This window comes from Panthera leo, chromosome F3 (genome assembly GCF_018350215.1).
Source record: "Panthera leo isolate Ple1 chromosome F3, P.leo_Ple1_pat1.1, whole genome shotgun sequence".
Classification (NCBI taxonomy): Eukaryota; Metazoa; Chordata; class Mammalia; order Carnivora; family Felidae; genus Panthera; species Panthera leo.
In genome coordinates, this window is record NC_056696.1 from 41,545,845 (window position 1) to 41,562,863 (window position 17,019).

At 38.3% G+C, this 17,019-nt stretch overlaps 1 protein-coding gene across 2 annotated transcripts in view; it reads right to left on the bottom strand.

Moving 5' to 3' along the window:
- KDM5B (lysine demethylase 5B) overlaps positions 1 to 17,019 on the bottom strand; it is an 80,685-nt gene that overhangs the window by 44,252 nt on the left and 19,414 nt on the right. For both annotated transcript variants that reach the window (XM_042926276.1, XM_042926275.1), the window contains exons 2-4: positions 8,342 to 8,419; positions 6,573 to 6,695; positions 4,820 to 4,990 (exon numbers count right to left, since the gene is read on the bottom strand). In XM_042926276.1, the coding sequence (XP_042782210.1) occupies positions 4,820 to 4,990; positions 6,573 to 6,695; positions 8,342 to 8,419 (372 nt within the window). The remainder of the gene's footprint in view (positions 1 to 4,819; positions 4,991 to 6,572; positions 6,696 to 8,341; positions 8,420 to 17,019) is intronic.

Below are 17,019 nucleotides of genomic sequence, written 5' to 3' on the forward strand. Positions count from 1 at the left end.
GTATAGAATACCACCCTCCATTCTGTAACAAGTCCTCAAACTGAGCATTTAGAGTATATTTAAAATTTTTTTTTAATGTTTGTTTATTTCTGAGAGAGATAGAGTGGGGGGAGGGGCAGGGGGAGGAAGGGCAGAGAGAGATGGAGACACAGAATCCAAAGCAGGCTCCAGGCTCTGAGCTGTCAGCACAGAGCCCGACGCGGGGCTCGAACTTACAAGCTCTAAGATCATGACCTGAGCTGAACTTGGACACTTAACCAACTGAGCCAACCAGGTGCCCCAAGAGTATATTTAATGAAAACATGCAGATGGGAACAAAACCTGCCTATCATCTAAATTAAACTCTTTTAGGGGCACCTGGGTGGCTCAGTCCATTAAGTATCCAACTTCGGTTCAGGTTTGTGAGTTGAAGCCCCACACTGGGCTCTCTGCTATCAGTGCAAAGCCTGCTACAGATCCTTTGTCTTCCTTCTCTCTCTCCCCCTCCCCCACTCACTCTCAAAATAAACATTAAAAACAAATAAATTAGCCTCATTTATATTTTTATATAAACTTTTAAAAAAATATATTTATTTAAGTAATCTCTACACCCAACATGGGGCTTGAACTCATGTCCCCAAGATCAAAAGTAACATGCTTTTATGACTGAACCAGCGAGTATGTATGATCGTGCGGATATGAACTGAACTGAATCAAGAAAATTTTATTAAGTGGATGGTCAGAAATTTAGAACTCCTAGGGGCACCTGGGTGGCTTGGTGAGTTAAGCATCTGACTCTTGATATTGGCTCAGGTTGGGACCTTGTGGTCGTGGGATCCAGCCCCAATGTCAGGCTCCCCACTGAACATGGAGCCTGCTTGGGAGTCTCTCTCTCCCCTCCCCCACCCCCACCCTTCCCCCTTTGTGTGCATGTGCTTTCTCTCAAAATAAATAAAACAGTTTTTTAAAAATTCAGAGATTATATATGTGGTCCCTATCTCCCACACTAAGTCTAAAACGGTTCCATAAACTATGGTCTGCTTCATTCCGTAAGAACTTTAGAGATCCAAGGTAAAATCAAGCTCAGAAACTTTTCAGAATATATGTGAAAAGCTTTATTATTTTGTTCCAAACCACAATTCCAAACACACACCTGATATGTTTGCTTTGTATCTAATGCGAATATATGCAGACTAATTTTAACTATTATTTGATAAACTGGGATTTAGAGGTAACTGTTACCACGGCATGAGGACACCATCCTACAGAGACAGAGCAATATGTTGAGACAGCTAGAAAATACAGGAATACAATAGTGAGGCTTATGTCCCACTATACCAGGACATCACTGCTCAACATTTCTCAAATTTCCCAAAACTTACTCTAGGCTTCAGTTCACCCTTTTGAAACAATTCCTTCACTGGGCATCTTTTTTTTTCCTTAATATTAAGACTTTATTTTTTTAGAGAAGTTTTAGGTTTATAGCATAATCAAGATGTGAAGGTAGAGATTAACTGTATATGCCCCACCGTCACACATGCACAGCCTCCCCTGCTGTCACCATCCTCTACCAGAGTAGTAGTATATTTGTTACAACTCATGAACAGACACATCATTATCACCCGTAGTCCGTAGGTGACATTAGGATTCACTTGTGGTACTGTACATTCTATGGGTTTAGACAAACCTATAATGACATGTATAGTATTTTCATTGCCCTGACAATCCTTTGTACTGTGAATATTTTTCCCTCCCTCTCACCCCCAAACCTCAGGCAACCACTGATGTTTTTAGTGTTTCCATAGATTCGCCTTTTCCAGAATACCATACGTGCCTTTTCCAGAATACCATACGGTTTGGAATCTTACATTATATGTAAGTATATGTATGTAGCCTTATCATGTTGGTTTCTTTCACTTAGTGATGTTCCTCTCCTTGTCTTATCATGGCTTGAGATCTCATTTCTTTTTAATGCTCAATAGAACTCCATTCTCTGGATATAACACAGTTCATTTATCCATTCACCTCCTGAAGGACAGGTTGGCTGCATCCAAGTCTTGGCAATTATGAATAATAAAGATGCTAAAAACATCCATGTGCAGGTTTTGTGTGGACATAAGTTTGCAACTCTTTTGTGTAAATACCAGGGAACATGACTGCTGGATCATACGATAAGAGAGTATGTTTGGTTTTCTAAGAAACGGCCAAAGTGTCTTGTCTTCCAAAGTAGCCGTGCCATTTTGCACTTCCAGCAGCAATGAATGAAAACTTCTGTTATCCTCACCAGCATTTGTGCTGTCAGTGTTCTGTCTTTCACCATTCTAATAGGTGTGTGGTGGTATCTCATTGCTTTTGACTCTTTTTAAAAATATACATATTCCAGGGCACCTGGGTGGCTCAGTCGGTTAAGTATACGACTTCAGCTCAGGTCATGATTTCACAATCTGTGAGTTTGAGCCCTGCATCAGGCTCTGTGCTGACAGCTCAGAGTCTGGAGCCTGTTTCAGATTCTGTGTCTCGCTCTCTCTCTGCCCCGCCTCCCACCTTGCACTCTTGTCTCTCTCTCTCTCTCAAAAATAAATAAACATTAAAAATATTAAATATATACATATACGTATTCCAATTATTCTTTCCTCCAAGAATTATTTCCAAAAATCAGAAATGGGCCAAAAATTAGGTACAAAAAATGGCCATCATAGTATAATAAATACATATACTGGAACCAACCTAAACATTCAACAACAGGAGGAAATCAAGATCTGGATATAAAAACGAACACCAACACGCCTAAGTGGCTCAGCCAGTTGAGTGTCCAACTCTTGATTTTGGCTCAGGTCATAATCCCAGGGTTGTGGGATCGAGCCTTGCGTCAGGCTCCATGCTCAGCATGGAACCTGCCTGGCATATTCTCTCTCTCGTTTTCTCTCTCTCGTTTTCTCTCTCTCTCTCTCTCTCTCGCTCTCAGCCCCTCTCCCCCGCTCGTGCTCTCTCTCTAAACAACAACAAAGAAACACACACACACACACACACAAATGGAATGCTACTAGATCTTCAAAAATATTCAATGACATGGCAAATGCTCACGATATGCTAAACAGAGAAAAGGTAGAATATAATACCGTATATGAAGAATACAATCCCAGTTTGGGTATATATGCATAAAAACATCCTTGAAACGAAAACAGGTGAGAGGATCAGGCGGTTTTATTGTCAACACATTTTCCTTTGTTTTTAAGCCTTCTGCAATGAATACCTATCAGTGCCTCGAACATACCTGGTACACAGCAGGCCGCTCAATAAGTATTTATCTGTGTTGTAGATTAATGTTTATAAAAGGTATCTTTAAATACCTATTCCTCTCAGACTACGATTGAGTAAATGCTTATGTGTTTTTCTTTTTTTTTAAATTTTTTTCTAACGTTTATTTATTTTTGAGACAGAGAGAGACAGAGCATGAACGGGGAAGGGTCAGAAAGAGGAAGACACAGAATCTGAAACAGGCTCCAGGCTCTGAGCTGTCAGCACAGAGCCTGACGCGCAGAGCCTGACGCGGGGCTCAAACCCACGGACCATGAGATCATGGCCTGAGCCAAAGTCGGCCGCTCAACCGACTGAGCCACCCAGGCGCCCCAATTTATGTGTTTTTCAATTATGAAACTATACTGCCTCTCCAAGTGTGAGGAGATGTTTTTAAAATGTTGCAACCCATAAAGCAAGTAGACGCTCTCTTTTCTCTTACTCACTGTGAATTCCATACTCAAACAGAAAGGTTAATAAAGAGAAAAATCTATTGTAGCCAACTATATGTACCAACTATATGTAAATCAAATCTCTATAAAACAGAGGCATAAAGGTTCCACATAAAATGTTCTAAATTTCATCCCTGAGTTCATTAAACATTCACACATGTATATTTAAGAGCAGTGACAACTTTCTGAATATCAGACTGGTCGTGTTCTTCCAGGCTAAAAAGAAAGCTCCCCTGGAATCAAGAAGGAAGAAAGGGAACAAAAATGCAATGTTACAAAAATCTAAAGGATTTGAGCATTACAGATGGTATGTCTACAATATCAAGACGCAATTTTGATTAGTAGTTTACCCTCTGAAAGTATGTCATTATCTTTCTACTTCTCTATAGCACAGTAACAATTCTTAAAATTATAGAGCTTACTGCTCTTGCCTTAGAATAACTCAAAGGGTATCAACCGATAATGACTCTTCTTTCTACCACAGTCTTGAAGTAAGTTCTTATAATACTGTTTTACTTTAATTACAACAAAAGTTCTTATCTGAATAATTTGACAAATACCATCTTTATAAGAAAACAAACATGGCTACACAGGAACTGTTAGAAGAGGGATCCATTAGCAACTCAGTATTATTAAATCCCCTACCTTTTACCCCTATCAGCATTCTATCTGAAAATCTCCTTGGAGCTCTCAGCTGGCAAGACAACAGATAAGCAACTTCTTTCACAGGTCGTATTTTCACATGACAACTAGTAATATGCACTACCACAGTACGTGAGTGCAAAAGCATGAGCCATAACACGATAATAATGTACTTGTCGTAAGGAAGACACAGCCTTAGTGAAATAAAACACAGACTTTGGCTTCTGACAGAAGCAAAAGGATATTTCCTCTACAACCTTGTTCATTACAAAAGCAAACTTCTAAGTATGGCTGCTCACAAAACACAACAGCAGAAACATTGGAGGAAAAATTCACAAAACAAAGTCTTCTCAACAATGTCTTCCACAAAGAATTAAGGCCTATTCATTCACTGTAAAAGATAACATACCAATAAGCAGTGAAATAAAATAGGTTAAGATCGGACTCACTCTCAAACTGTCTCCTGACAGGAACAAGTTGTAGGGGTTGAGGATTCGCTCATAGTGCCCTCTGATATGGGAGCCCACAGCTTTGCCAGGAGCAAATCCCATCTTGGTGGCAATTTTGGTCCATTTTCTATCCTTGCAAACAACTGCAAATCCACCTTCTTCTGCAACTAACTGTTAAATAAAACAGCAAAGAAATTAGAAACACATACATAGAAATCACTTCTAATTCCCTTGTACCTAGGTATGACTCTGAGAACAACATGTTCTTGGCTGCAGTAATTTTTTTTTTTTTTACTTTTTTTTTCTTAACTTACATCCAAGTTAGTTAGCATATAGTGTAACAATGATTTCAGGAGTAGATTCCTTAATGCCCCTTATCCATTCAGCTCATCTCCCCTCCCATGGCTGCGGTAATTTTTAAAAATACATTTTCCGAGGCACGTGGGTGGCTTGGTTGAGCATCTGACTCTTGATTTTGGCTCAGGTCATGATCTCACCATTCATGAGATAGAGCCCTACATCAGATTCTATGCTGACAGTGGGGAGCCTGCCTGGGAGTCTTGCTCTCTCCCTCTCTCTGCCCCTCCCTTGTTCGTGCTGTGTGTGTGTCTCTCTCTCTCTCAAAATAAATTAACATTAAAAAAAATACATTTTCCAAGCCAAACAAAAATATATATGTATTATTAATTTCAAGCTAGAAAATTAAAATATACCCATAAACATGTTGTACCCCCAAAAACTACTTCTCAGTTCGCCAAAGCAGTCAAGATTTTCCAGGAGGAAGAACTACATCAACAATTAAATCTCTAATAAAGAACGAATCCTGGTACTTGGTTTAACTCTGTGACCCTTAAAACTCTCCATAAACTAAGGAGGAGGAAAAGATGGCACCATTTGTTTGACAAGAATATATGGGGCGCCTGGGTGGCTCAGTCGGTTGAGCGTCCGACTTCGGCTCAGGTCACGATCTCACGGTCCGTGAGTTCAAGCCCCGCGTCAGGCTCTGGGCTGATGGCCCAGAGCCTGGAGCCTGCTTCCGATTCTGTGTCTCCCTCTCTCTCTGCCCCTCCCCCGTTCATGCTCTGTCTCTCTGTCTCAAAAATAAATAAATGTTAAAAAAAAAAATTTTTTTTAAAAGAATATAGGCTTTACACTGAATGAACCTGAAGTTAAAGCACTGAATTACGACCCAACCTTTAGAGTTTGGTCAATTTTCTTCCTGAGCGTCAGTTGTTTTAACTCCAATAAAACAGAAAGGAGATCTTACGGAACTAATAAAGGTTTAAAATGACACACACAGGGGCGCCTGGGTGGCTCAGTAGGTTAAGCGTCCGACTTCGGCTCAGGTCATGATCTCACGGCCCATGGGTTCAAGCCCCGCGTCAGGCTCTGTGCTGACAGCTCAGAGCCTGGAGCCTGTTTCAGATTCTGTGTCTCCCTCTTTCTCTGACCCTCCCCTGTTCATACTCTCTCTCTGTCTCAAAAATAAATAAATGTTAAAAAAAAATTTTTTTAAATAAAAATAAATTAAAAAATAAAATGACACACACAAAAATGGTGACAAAAAATATTCTACAAGATAAGGCTTTCAAGGCTTTCAGATGTGACACGTAGAGCCCAATCAATCACTAAAGTGAATGGAGAATTTCATTTTACATATTTCAAACAAAAAGTTTCTTTTTAAAGTGAAGAAGATCAAATTTATGCTGGCATAAAAGATACTAAATGAGGGAGATGGCCATTAGCCTCTTACCTTATTGAGCTGAAACAAGTCCAAGATCTTCCTTTCCACATGTGGAATTTTCAGAGTGCTTCCCTGTAACTCCCAGTACTTTGCAATCTGGTCCAAGAAATTCAGTTTTACTCGAGTTTGAGCCTAAATGACACAGAAGTGAATTTTAATCTTACCCAGCTTATTTTAAGACTCCTATGTGTGTGGTATTTTCACTCTTAGAATATTTAAGTGAAATATCACTTCTGAATTCAACAGAGAAACGGCCAAAAAATACACAAAAGAAAGCTGGTTAAATAATTATACATGAACTCAACAAAAATTTAATTCAGCCCCTACCATGTGTCAGGCAGAGTTAAAAACTCAGTAAGCCTTTCCTTAAGTAGGCACTCTGAAAAGTACTTCATTTAAGGAATTCTATAAGCACAATTTTATTATTGATTAAAATTATATCACAAGCTTCTATATGTCCCTCTTAGTCTTTTTACAACTGGGGTATTTTAAAGGTCTGTTCTTTCCAAGTACAAATTTTCTTATTTTCTCAAACACAAATCTAAAAACAGAATTACAACAGTGATTTCATACCAATTTTAACAAGTCCTGATACAATAAAGGACAGCCAGGGAAAATTTCTTAAATGTTATTCCTTTAACAGATTATTATTATTGTCTATAAAGTCATTAAAAACTTTTTTTGTCCAAAAAAATTCTGTTCGTCATTTTTCTTTCCCCTTCTTGAAAATTAAATGGAAGTCAGTCAATTTTAGGAGTTTTACCTTGCTCAAGAACAAAACTGAAATGAATGTTCACATGTTCCACAGTCTAAGACTTCAAAGTTAGTACTCATTTCCTATCCTTCAAGATCAACTTGAAAATACAGACACAAAATACAGAAATTCTGGGATTCCACAAAATCCATTTGTGTTCCATTTATGTTAAAAATGTTTGGTTTTTTTTTATAGAGAAACAAAACATGATTCAATACGAAAATCAGGTTAGCAAAACATTAATAAAAACACTACCTCCAGGTTATCAATACCCAAGCCTTATTCACCCTGCACTTTAGAGTTTCAGTAGCATAGAGACTGAAGAAAAATCACCTCTTCTCTTGAAAATTCCCAGTATTCCTCAACCCCCCCCCTCAGGAAATTAAAGTGTGTTATTAAATCTAAGTGAAGATGTGTATTTGGAAGAAAATTACAGCTGGAGATTCTTTTCCATTAGATGGTTCTCAAAGTACATTCCTTTCAAAACCTAAATTATTGTGGATGTCACCTAAATTTAGAAGTATTTAAATGAATTAATAGGCCAACAATGATTGACAAAAATTAGTGTTTTTAATGAAATCTAGCATAAAAAAAATTTAAAAAAAAAAAGGGGCGCCTGGGTGGCTCAGTCAGTTAAGCATCGGGCTTTGGCTCAGGTCATGATCTCACGGTTTGTGAGTTTGAGCCCCACGTCAGGCTCTATGCTGACAGCTCAGAGCCTGGAACCTGCTTCAGATTCTGTGTTTGCCTCTCTCTCTCTCTCTCTCTCTCTCTCTCTCTCTCTGCCCCTCCCCCACTCTCTCTCTCTCTCTCTCTCTCTCTGTGTCAAAAATAAACATTAAAATAAAAATTTTTTTGAATGAAATCTGGTTGGCTGCAAATGTCCTTAATGTCATTTGTTTTACCATGATTGTCCAATTACTGGTCAAATTTTAGCTTCACTAAAACCACTAGATTTGTGACTGATTCCTCCAAGAAAACCCCTCTGAAATACAGGCAACCAGAACAGTAGTTAAGACAATACCTCCAATTCATTCAGCCTCTGGATACGTGGGGTAAAATGAAGTTTGTCAACATCACATGCAAATGGTGGCTGCCAATCCTAGGGGAGAAGCAAAGGCTTTTATCAGAAGAATTTATAATTCTGACATTCAAGAAATCATGTTAAAACCCCAGTTAAGTAAAACACAAGTTACCTCCTACCAGTAAAATAAAACAGAACATGGGTAGTACTTTCTCAATCTTCTTTGCACCAGAACAGCAGAATATGTATGACTACCCTTCCCCATACAAATGATACATCCTGCATGCACCCCTCCTCACACCCTTCCAAATAAATGTCACTGAACGTCAAGCTGTTGAAAAATCACTGACTTTTAAGTTTATTATTTATTTTGTAAGTAATCTCTACACCCAACATAAGCCTCAAACTCACACTCCCAAGATCAAGAGTCACATGCTCCTCATATTGAGCCAGCCAGGAGCCCTGAAACATCACTGACTTTAATTTAAAGAGATTTGGATTCCTCTATTCCACAGAAGTTATCCTTTTACAAAATAGCTATATTAATATTAAATCATCTATAAACTATATTTTTATATATGTAACCTAGTTACTTTTACTTTTATTATAAAATTAAGAATAAGTTCTTGGACATGGGATGGCAGAGACTGCCATCCAAAGCTCATGTTAAGGATGATTCTTTAAAACATCAACTGCTACAGATTCTTAGAAGAATTGTTATCATGCAGAAATAATCAGACAATAAGGAAAGTATGTATGGTATCAATAACTAGACAAAACTGGAAACTTAAATTTCCACAATAAGAGAATGGTTAAAGGAATAAAAATTATGCTGTGTTAATGGGTACAGAGTTTCAGTGTGCAATAATGAAAAGGTTTTGGAGATGGATTTTTGATGATGGTTGTATAGCACTGTGAATGTACTTAACATCACACTAAATTGTACCTGTAAAATAATTACAATGGTAAATTCAGTATTATGTTTATTTTAATATTTTAACACATTAAAAAAGCAAAAAGACAAAAAACTTATGCTGTGGTATAGTTCTGTTTATTGACATTGAAAGATGTTCTTTACGTATGTTAAGAAGGAAAAGAGGGACGCCTGGGTGGCTCAGTCGGTTGAGCGTCCGACTTCGGTTCAGGTCATGATCTCACAGCTCGTGAGTTCGAGCCCCATGTCAGGCTCTGTGCTGACAGCTCAGAGCCTGGAGCCTACTTCAGATTCTGTGTCTCCCTCTCTCTCTGCCCCTAACCCACTCGCATTCTCTCCCTGTCTCTCTCAAAAATAAAAATGAGAACATCAAAAAAAAAGAAGAAGGAAAAGAGAGGCTATGCAACAGAAAAATGAAACCTGGAAAAATATACAGCAAAAATAGGATTTTTATAGGTGATTTTCTTTTGCTTCCTTAGCCATTTGGAATACAATCTGAAATATATTTCATACATTAAATAACACCTATTAAATAATAAATAAGTTACTTCAGGGGCACCTGGCTGGCTTAGTCAGTACAGCATGCAACTCTAGATCTCAGGGTCTTGAGTTCAAGCCCCACATTGGGCATGGAGCCAACCTAAAAATAATAAATGAATCAAACAAACAAGTAAATAAATTCAGGTTTAGAGAACAAGTCAGTACAAGGAAGCTCACAGTCTTTTATTCAATTTCATATCCAGACGTTTGTTCTAAGAAAATAATTCACCCACAGTCAACAAAAAACATGCATGAAATTAACTACAGTATTATGTTAAGAAGATATGATTGGTATTATAACAACACTGAATACTGCACAGCATTTGAAGTTCTAGATTTACAGGGGGCACCTAGGTGGCTCAGTTGATTGAGTGTCCGACTTCAGCTCAGGGCCTGATCTCACAGTTTGTGAGTTCAAGCCCCACATCAGCTCCCTGCTGTCATCATGGATCCTCTGTCCACCTCTATTTGCCCCTCCCCCACTCATGTACGCTCTCTCCCCAAAATAAATAAAACATTAAATAAATGAATAAATTAATTAATTAAATTCTAGATTTGCAAAAAACTCATACCAGCATATAAGAAAACACAGAAAAATGGGCAAATTGTGTTAACAGCAAGAAAAAATGGCCAACTGTAAAAAGACTGGTGTCCAACTTTACACAAAATTCAAGAAATACACAAGATTCTCTCGTTTTTACCTACCAGGTTAGCAAAGACTTAATACACACACCACCAGTATTAGCAACATGTGAGGTAATGAGGACCTTGACGATTAGTATGTTTTTTGGAGATCAGTAAGAAAGCATCGTATTTTTAAAGGCCTACTGAGCCAGCAGTTCCTCAAGTGAGAATTTAGTCTCCAAATATTTGTTGCCATTCACAACACCAAGATACAGGCACAAGGAAATTCACCACAGAATTGTTTTAACTTAAAACCTTAATATTATGTCCAAAGAAGACATCCAGATCGCCAAGTGACACATGAAAAAATGCTCAACATTACTTAGCATCAGGGAAATACGAATCAAAATCACAATGAGATACCACCTCACCCACCCCTGTCAGAATGGCCAACGTTAACAACTCAGGCAACAACAGATGGTGGTGAGGATGCAGAGAAAGGGGATCTCTTTTGCACTCCTGGTGGGAATGCAAACTGGTGCAGCCACTCTGGAAAACAGTATGGAGGTTCCTCAAAAAATCAAAAATAGGACTACCCTATGACCCAGCAATTGCACTACTATTTATCCAAGGAATAGAGGTGTGCTGTTTCGAAGGGACACATGCACCTCAATGTTTATAGCAGCACTATCAACAATAGCCAAAGTATGGAAAGGTGGAAAGAGCCCAAGTGTCCATCGATGGATGAACGGATAAAGAAGATGTGGTGTGTGTGTGTGTGTGTGTGTGTATGTACATATACATATACATATATATATATATATATATATATATATATATATATATATATAATGGAGTATTACTCGGCAATCAGAAAGAGTGAAATCTTGCTGTTTGCAACCATGTGGATGGAACTAGAGGGTACTACGCTAAGCAAAATTAGTCAGAGAAAGACAAATATCATGACTTCATGAGGACTTTAAGAGACAAAACAGATGAACATAAGGAAAGGGAAGCAAAAATCATATAAAAACAGGGAGAGGGACAAAAACATAAGAGACTCTTAAGTATGGAGAACAAACACTGGAGAGGTTGTGGGAGGGGGGATGGGCTAAATGGGTAAGGGGTATTAATTATAGAATGTACTCCTGAAATCATTGTTGCACTATATGCCAACTAACATGTATGTAAAGTTTAAAAAATAAATTAAAAAAATTTTTTTAAACCTTCATATTGGGGCATCTGGTGGGGTATGCCTGGGTGGCTCTGTTGGTTAAGCTCCAACTTCAGCTCAGGTCATGATCTACATGGTTCGAGAGGTTGAGCCCCACGTCAGACTCTGTGCTGACAGCTCAGAGCCGGGAGCCTGCTTCAGATTCCATGTCTCCATCTCTCTCTGCCCCTACCCCACTCGCATTCTGTCTCTTTCTCAAAAATAAACATTAAAAAAATTTTTTTTTAAATATTAGGGCATCTGGCTAGCTCAATCAGTGGAGTATGTGGCTTTTGATCTCAGGTTGTAAATTCAAGCCCCACATCGGGTGTAGACATTACTTATTTAAAAAAAAAAAAGACCTTCAGAAACCTATCAATGAAGAACAAAGTAAATAAATCTGACACACCTGTAAGTAGCAATAAAATACTCTGCAGCTGTAATAAGGAAAAAAAGATCTAGATGTTCTAAATATAGAAAGATAGCCAAGACTGGATGAGTGAAAAAAACTAAAACATGTAAAATTGTGCCAATAGTATTACATATATGTAAACTTTAAAGATTATCAGATTAGAAGGGGGGCAAGAGGTTACTGTTATTTCAAATCTATATTGTTAGAACTTATTACTATTGGTTGCTTTTATTTATTTGCTTTCAATTTTTTTTTTTAATTCTAATTAGTTGATTGCTTTTAGTTTAAAAGTAAAACAGGGGTGCCTGGATGGTTTAATCAGTTAAGCATCTGACTCTTGATTTCAGCTCAGGTCATGATCTCACAGTTCGTGAGTTCAAGCTCCACTTCAGCTCTGGGTTGACAGTGTGGAGCCTGCTTGGGATTCTCTCTCTCTCCCTCGCTCTCTGCCCCTCCCCCACTCACTCAAGCACACCCACTCTTTCTCACTCTCTCTCTCTCTCTCAAATATAAACATTTTTTTAAAAAATAAAACAAGGTTTGAGGTGCCTGGCTGGCTCAGTCCATGGGGCCTGCGACTCTTGATCTTCAGGTCATTAATTCAGGCCCCATGTTGGATGTAGAGCTTACTTTAAAAAAAAAAAAAAAAAGAAAAACAAGGTTTTGTTTTAGTGATAGGGAGACTTCAATAAAAATACCCACCAGCAATGCCTGATAAAGTATTATGTTAAAAAGACTGTATTTTACCAGAATTTTTTTAAAAGGGGAAAAAAAGCAGACTACAACTGATAAAATGCTATTTACTACCATCCCAGAAAGAACCAAAGAAAAAAGAAAAATTGGCAGCACTGTTTTAAACTTATTCCAGACAAGGCCTTCAAGTATTTAATGCTGTCCCACTGCCTCTTCCACAAAGACTATGGCTAATGTTTAAATGTCAGTTGTCAGTTAAAGAAATGCTATTCTTTGTTAATAAAGTTAAAAAATACTACTCCATCCTGGGGCACCTGGGTGGCTCAGTCGGTTATGCGTCTCATTTCAGCTGAGGTCATGATCTCACAGTCCATGAGTTCGAGCCCCGCAGTGGGCCCTGTGCTGACAGCTCGGAGCCTGGAGCCTGCTTCAGGTTCTGTGTCTCCCTCTCTCTCTGTCCCTCCCTCGCTCATGCTCTGTCTCCCTCACTCTCAAAAATGAATAAATGTTAAAAAAAGAAAATTAAAAAAAAAATACTGCTCCATCATGAGTCAAAAAGAGGAGAGTGATTTTTTTTAGTTTGATAACTAAGGCTAAGGAAAGCAATGTCTTTAATTGTACAAAACACAATGTAATAGAAGAAAATCACATTGCTTGAGAGTCTATCACAGGCTAATAGGAAGACTTTATATTGCTCAGAGCTTTGCTCTCTAACACTTCATAAAAGCTGTATGCTTTCTGAAATGAATTGATCTGGGTTGAAGGTTAAAACCAAAAACATCAATGACAATATGTCAGAATATACAAGTAAATGATTAACATACTGTCCAATAGCCTGAGAATTTTATAAACTAAGACTTTTGGGTCATGTATGACATTCCCTGACTAATCAAATAGGCCTTTTAATCCCAAAACACAATGATATAGAAATTAATTTCATCTCATCCATATATTAAAGTCATAAATTACAGTGAGCTGTGTCTTTGTATGTATACATTGTATACATATATGTATATGTACATATGTATATATACATATACCGTATGTATTATATAATTTATGTTTATTGTATACTGAAACTTTTTCAGATGAATCCTAAAAATAAAGTAAGAGGAAAACAGTACATATCTGTCACTAAAGAAGATCACACAGTGGGTATAATATATATAAAACTAATACTGTTTCAGATCATTCTTTCATGAAACACAAACCACTGAAAACTTATTCACTTCTTCTGGTTACAAAGAATGAAGGAAAATGGGATAAATGTCATTCAATTTCAAGACTTTCATTGTCAACTGAAAAGCTTTACTTCAATAAAAGAATTACATATTATTTGCAATGCTCACTGAAATATGAGAAGTAAGATATCCTTGGCCGGGGCACCTGGGTGGCTCAGTTAAGTGTCCAACTCTTGATATCGGCTCAAGGCTGTGATCTTGCAGTCATAAGACAGAGCCCTGAATTGGGCTCCCCACTGACAGCACAGAGCCTGTTTGGGATTCTCTCTCTCCCTCTCTCTGCCCCTCCCCTGCTTACGTGCTCGCTCCCTCTCTCTCTAAACAAACAAACAAACAAAATAAACATTAAAAAAAAAAAAGATGTCCTTGACTGAGTCTGGCCTCAATGGACTATAACTTTTACAGGGGGGACAAAGCCATCAAAGAAGGAAAGAGACCATTACAAAACACTGTGATAAATTTTGGTTTGACACTTTATCTAAAGGGGCTATCATATAATCTAACCAAAACTTTTAGCCTCTTAACAATAATGGTTCATAAATCCTTTTTCTAACATAAAAACAGCATTTCCATATTAACTAGGTGTTATGAATTCATAGATTGCAAGGCATCCCATATAAATTCCCTGCTGAGATTCATTCACTTTTAAAACTTTAAAATGACTTTATTTTACCCCTTTCAAAATAAAAGTCCAACCATATTTAAAAGTCCAATTATTTTCCTGAGCGCTAAAAAATATATTCCTTCAGAAGGCAATTAAGTAGGAGGAAGTTGAAGCTTTGAAATCCTCAGAGGCCTGAGTAACATCAAGTAAACATTCTTCCTTAGTCCCCACACTGAACAACTTATGGTACATTTAACTGAGAGAAATGTGCAATAAAATTGACCAGTGGGAGAATAACTTTCATAGGATGCTAAGGATTTTTCAAAAACGCCATGAAAATTCACTCTGTAAATGATCTAGTGTTGGCATCCACATATTAGAACACTGTTTTAATCTTTCTAATAGAGAAGCTATCACCATTTTGAGATCTAATAATCAGCAAAATGAGAAAGTGTATTCTCTATATCTACTCCAAAAGTTGGTTCTCCTGCAGACAAAACTCCTGCAGACAAAACTAATTTTTAAATTTTTTTTTAATGTTTGTTTATTTTTGACAGAGAGACAGAGCATAAGCGGGGGAGGGCAGAGAGAGAGGGAGACACAGAATCCGAAGCAGGCTCCAGGCTCTGAGCTGTCAGCACAGAGCCCGATGCGGGGCTCAAACCCACGAACTGCGAGCTCATGACCTGAGCTGAAGTCAGACACTCAACCAACTGAGCCACCCAGGTGTCCTGACAAGACTAATTTTTAAAAATCAATGTCAAAAGCTCATTCTGGTTAGTTTACAAAGAATAACATTAAGGACGGACCAATGTATTTTCTAATTACATATGTTCTATTAAAATCTGTCATCATAGGGGCGCCTGGGTGGCTCAGTCGGTTAGGCAGCCAACTTCAGCTCAGGTCATGATCTCACGGTCCGTGAGGGCTGTGAGTTCGAGCCCCGCGTCGGGCTCTGTGCTGACAGCTCAGAGCCTGGAGCCTGTTTCGGATTCTGTGTCTCCCTCTCTCTGACCCTCCCCTGTTCATGCTCTGTCTCTGTCTCAAAAATAAATAAATGTTAAAAAAAAAATTTTTTTTTAAAAATAAAATCTGTCATCATAGAATAAATGCACAAAGGAATTTAGTCCATTGAGGCAGAGCTAAACTCCATATTTTAATCCAGATTCTTACACTTTCTAGGTTATCAACACATTAACACAAAACTATAGTGCAAAATTTTAAGGATCCGAACAAAGAATTTATCTTAGTTTTAAGGCAAGTCAGAAAAATTTTCAGTTGAGCAGCACAAGATTTATCAACCTTAATAAAAATTTAAGTAACACACATATGAAATACAACATAAAAAGACTACTTTTTCATGGCATTAACAGTTTTATGTCAGTATGATGTCCTTAAGACACCTGCACAAAATGGCAGAACTGGGCACACCATAATCATTGTAAGTCCTCATCTATAAATTTAAAAACAAGCAGAGTTACTATTTGTGAGTCCCTCAGTGGAGTCCAATGACCACTCACTGATGGGTGTCTATCAGGAAAGGTTTTGGTTTTTTGTTTATTTATTTTTGAGACAGAGAGAGACAGCACAAGAGGGCAAAGGGCAGAGAGAGACGGAGACACAGAATCTGAAGCAGGCTCCAGGCTCTGAGCTGTCAGCACAGAGCCCCACGCAGGGCTCGAACCCAGGAACCGTGAGACTGTGACCTGAGCCAAAGTGGAAGCTCAACCGACTGAGACACCCAGGTGCCCCTATCAGGAAAGTTTTTTAATTCAAAGGACTTCAATGTCTTCGGAACAGAAATAAAAATGTGTCAGATAATATTAACTTCCCCCTTTCTTCTTACTTCCCTCAGGGTAGGCTTGGCACCAAGCAGCTCTAATTAGCCATCCATTCGATCAAAGTCTGCTTAAGATTTCCCATCCGTAGGATGTCGGGGTGACTCAGTCAGTTAAGCATTCCACTCTTGATCTCAACTCAGGTCATGATCTCACGTTGAGTTTGAGCCCCACGTTGGGCTCTGTACTGACAGTGCGGAGCCTGCCTGGAATTCTCTCTCTCTCCCTCTCTCTGCCCCACCCCGCCTCTCTCTCTCAAAAATAAATAAACTTTATTAAAAAATAAAAAATAAAGATCTCCCATCCTCAGTGAGCCACTAGTAAAAAAATACTGAGGATTTTCTTTTCAGACTACAGAATCCCTTTTATTCCTTAAATCAGAGATTCTTATACCGCACTTGAATTGAGTGTATGTGGATTTTGGGGGGATAGTCCACAGCTTCCACCAAGTTCTCAAAGGGGTCTGTAACCTTAGGGGTCACAAAAAAAATCCTGTGAGTGTATGTGGCTTTCAAAATTTTTGCACCCTGAAGTTCTTATCTCACTATCCCAACCTACTTTTTTTCAGTCCCTTCTCAT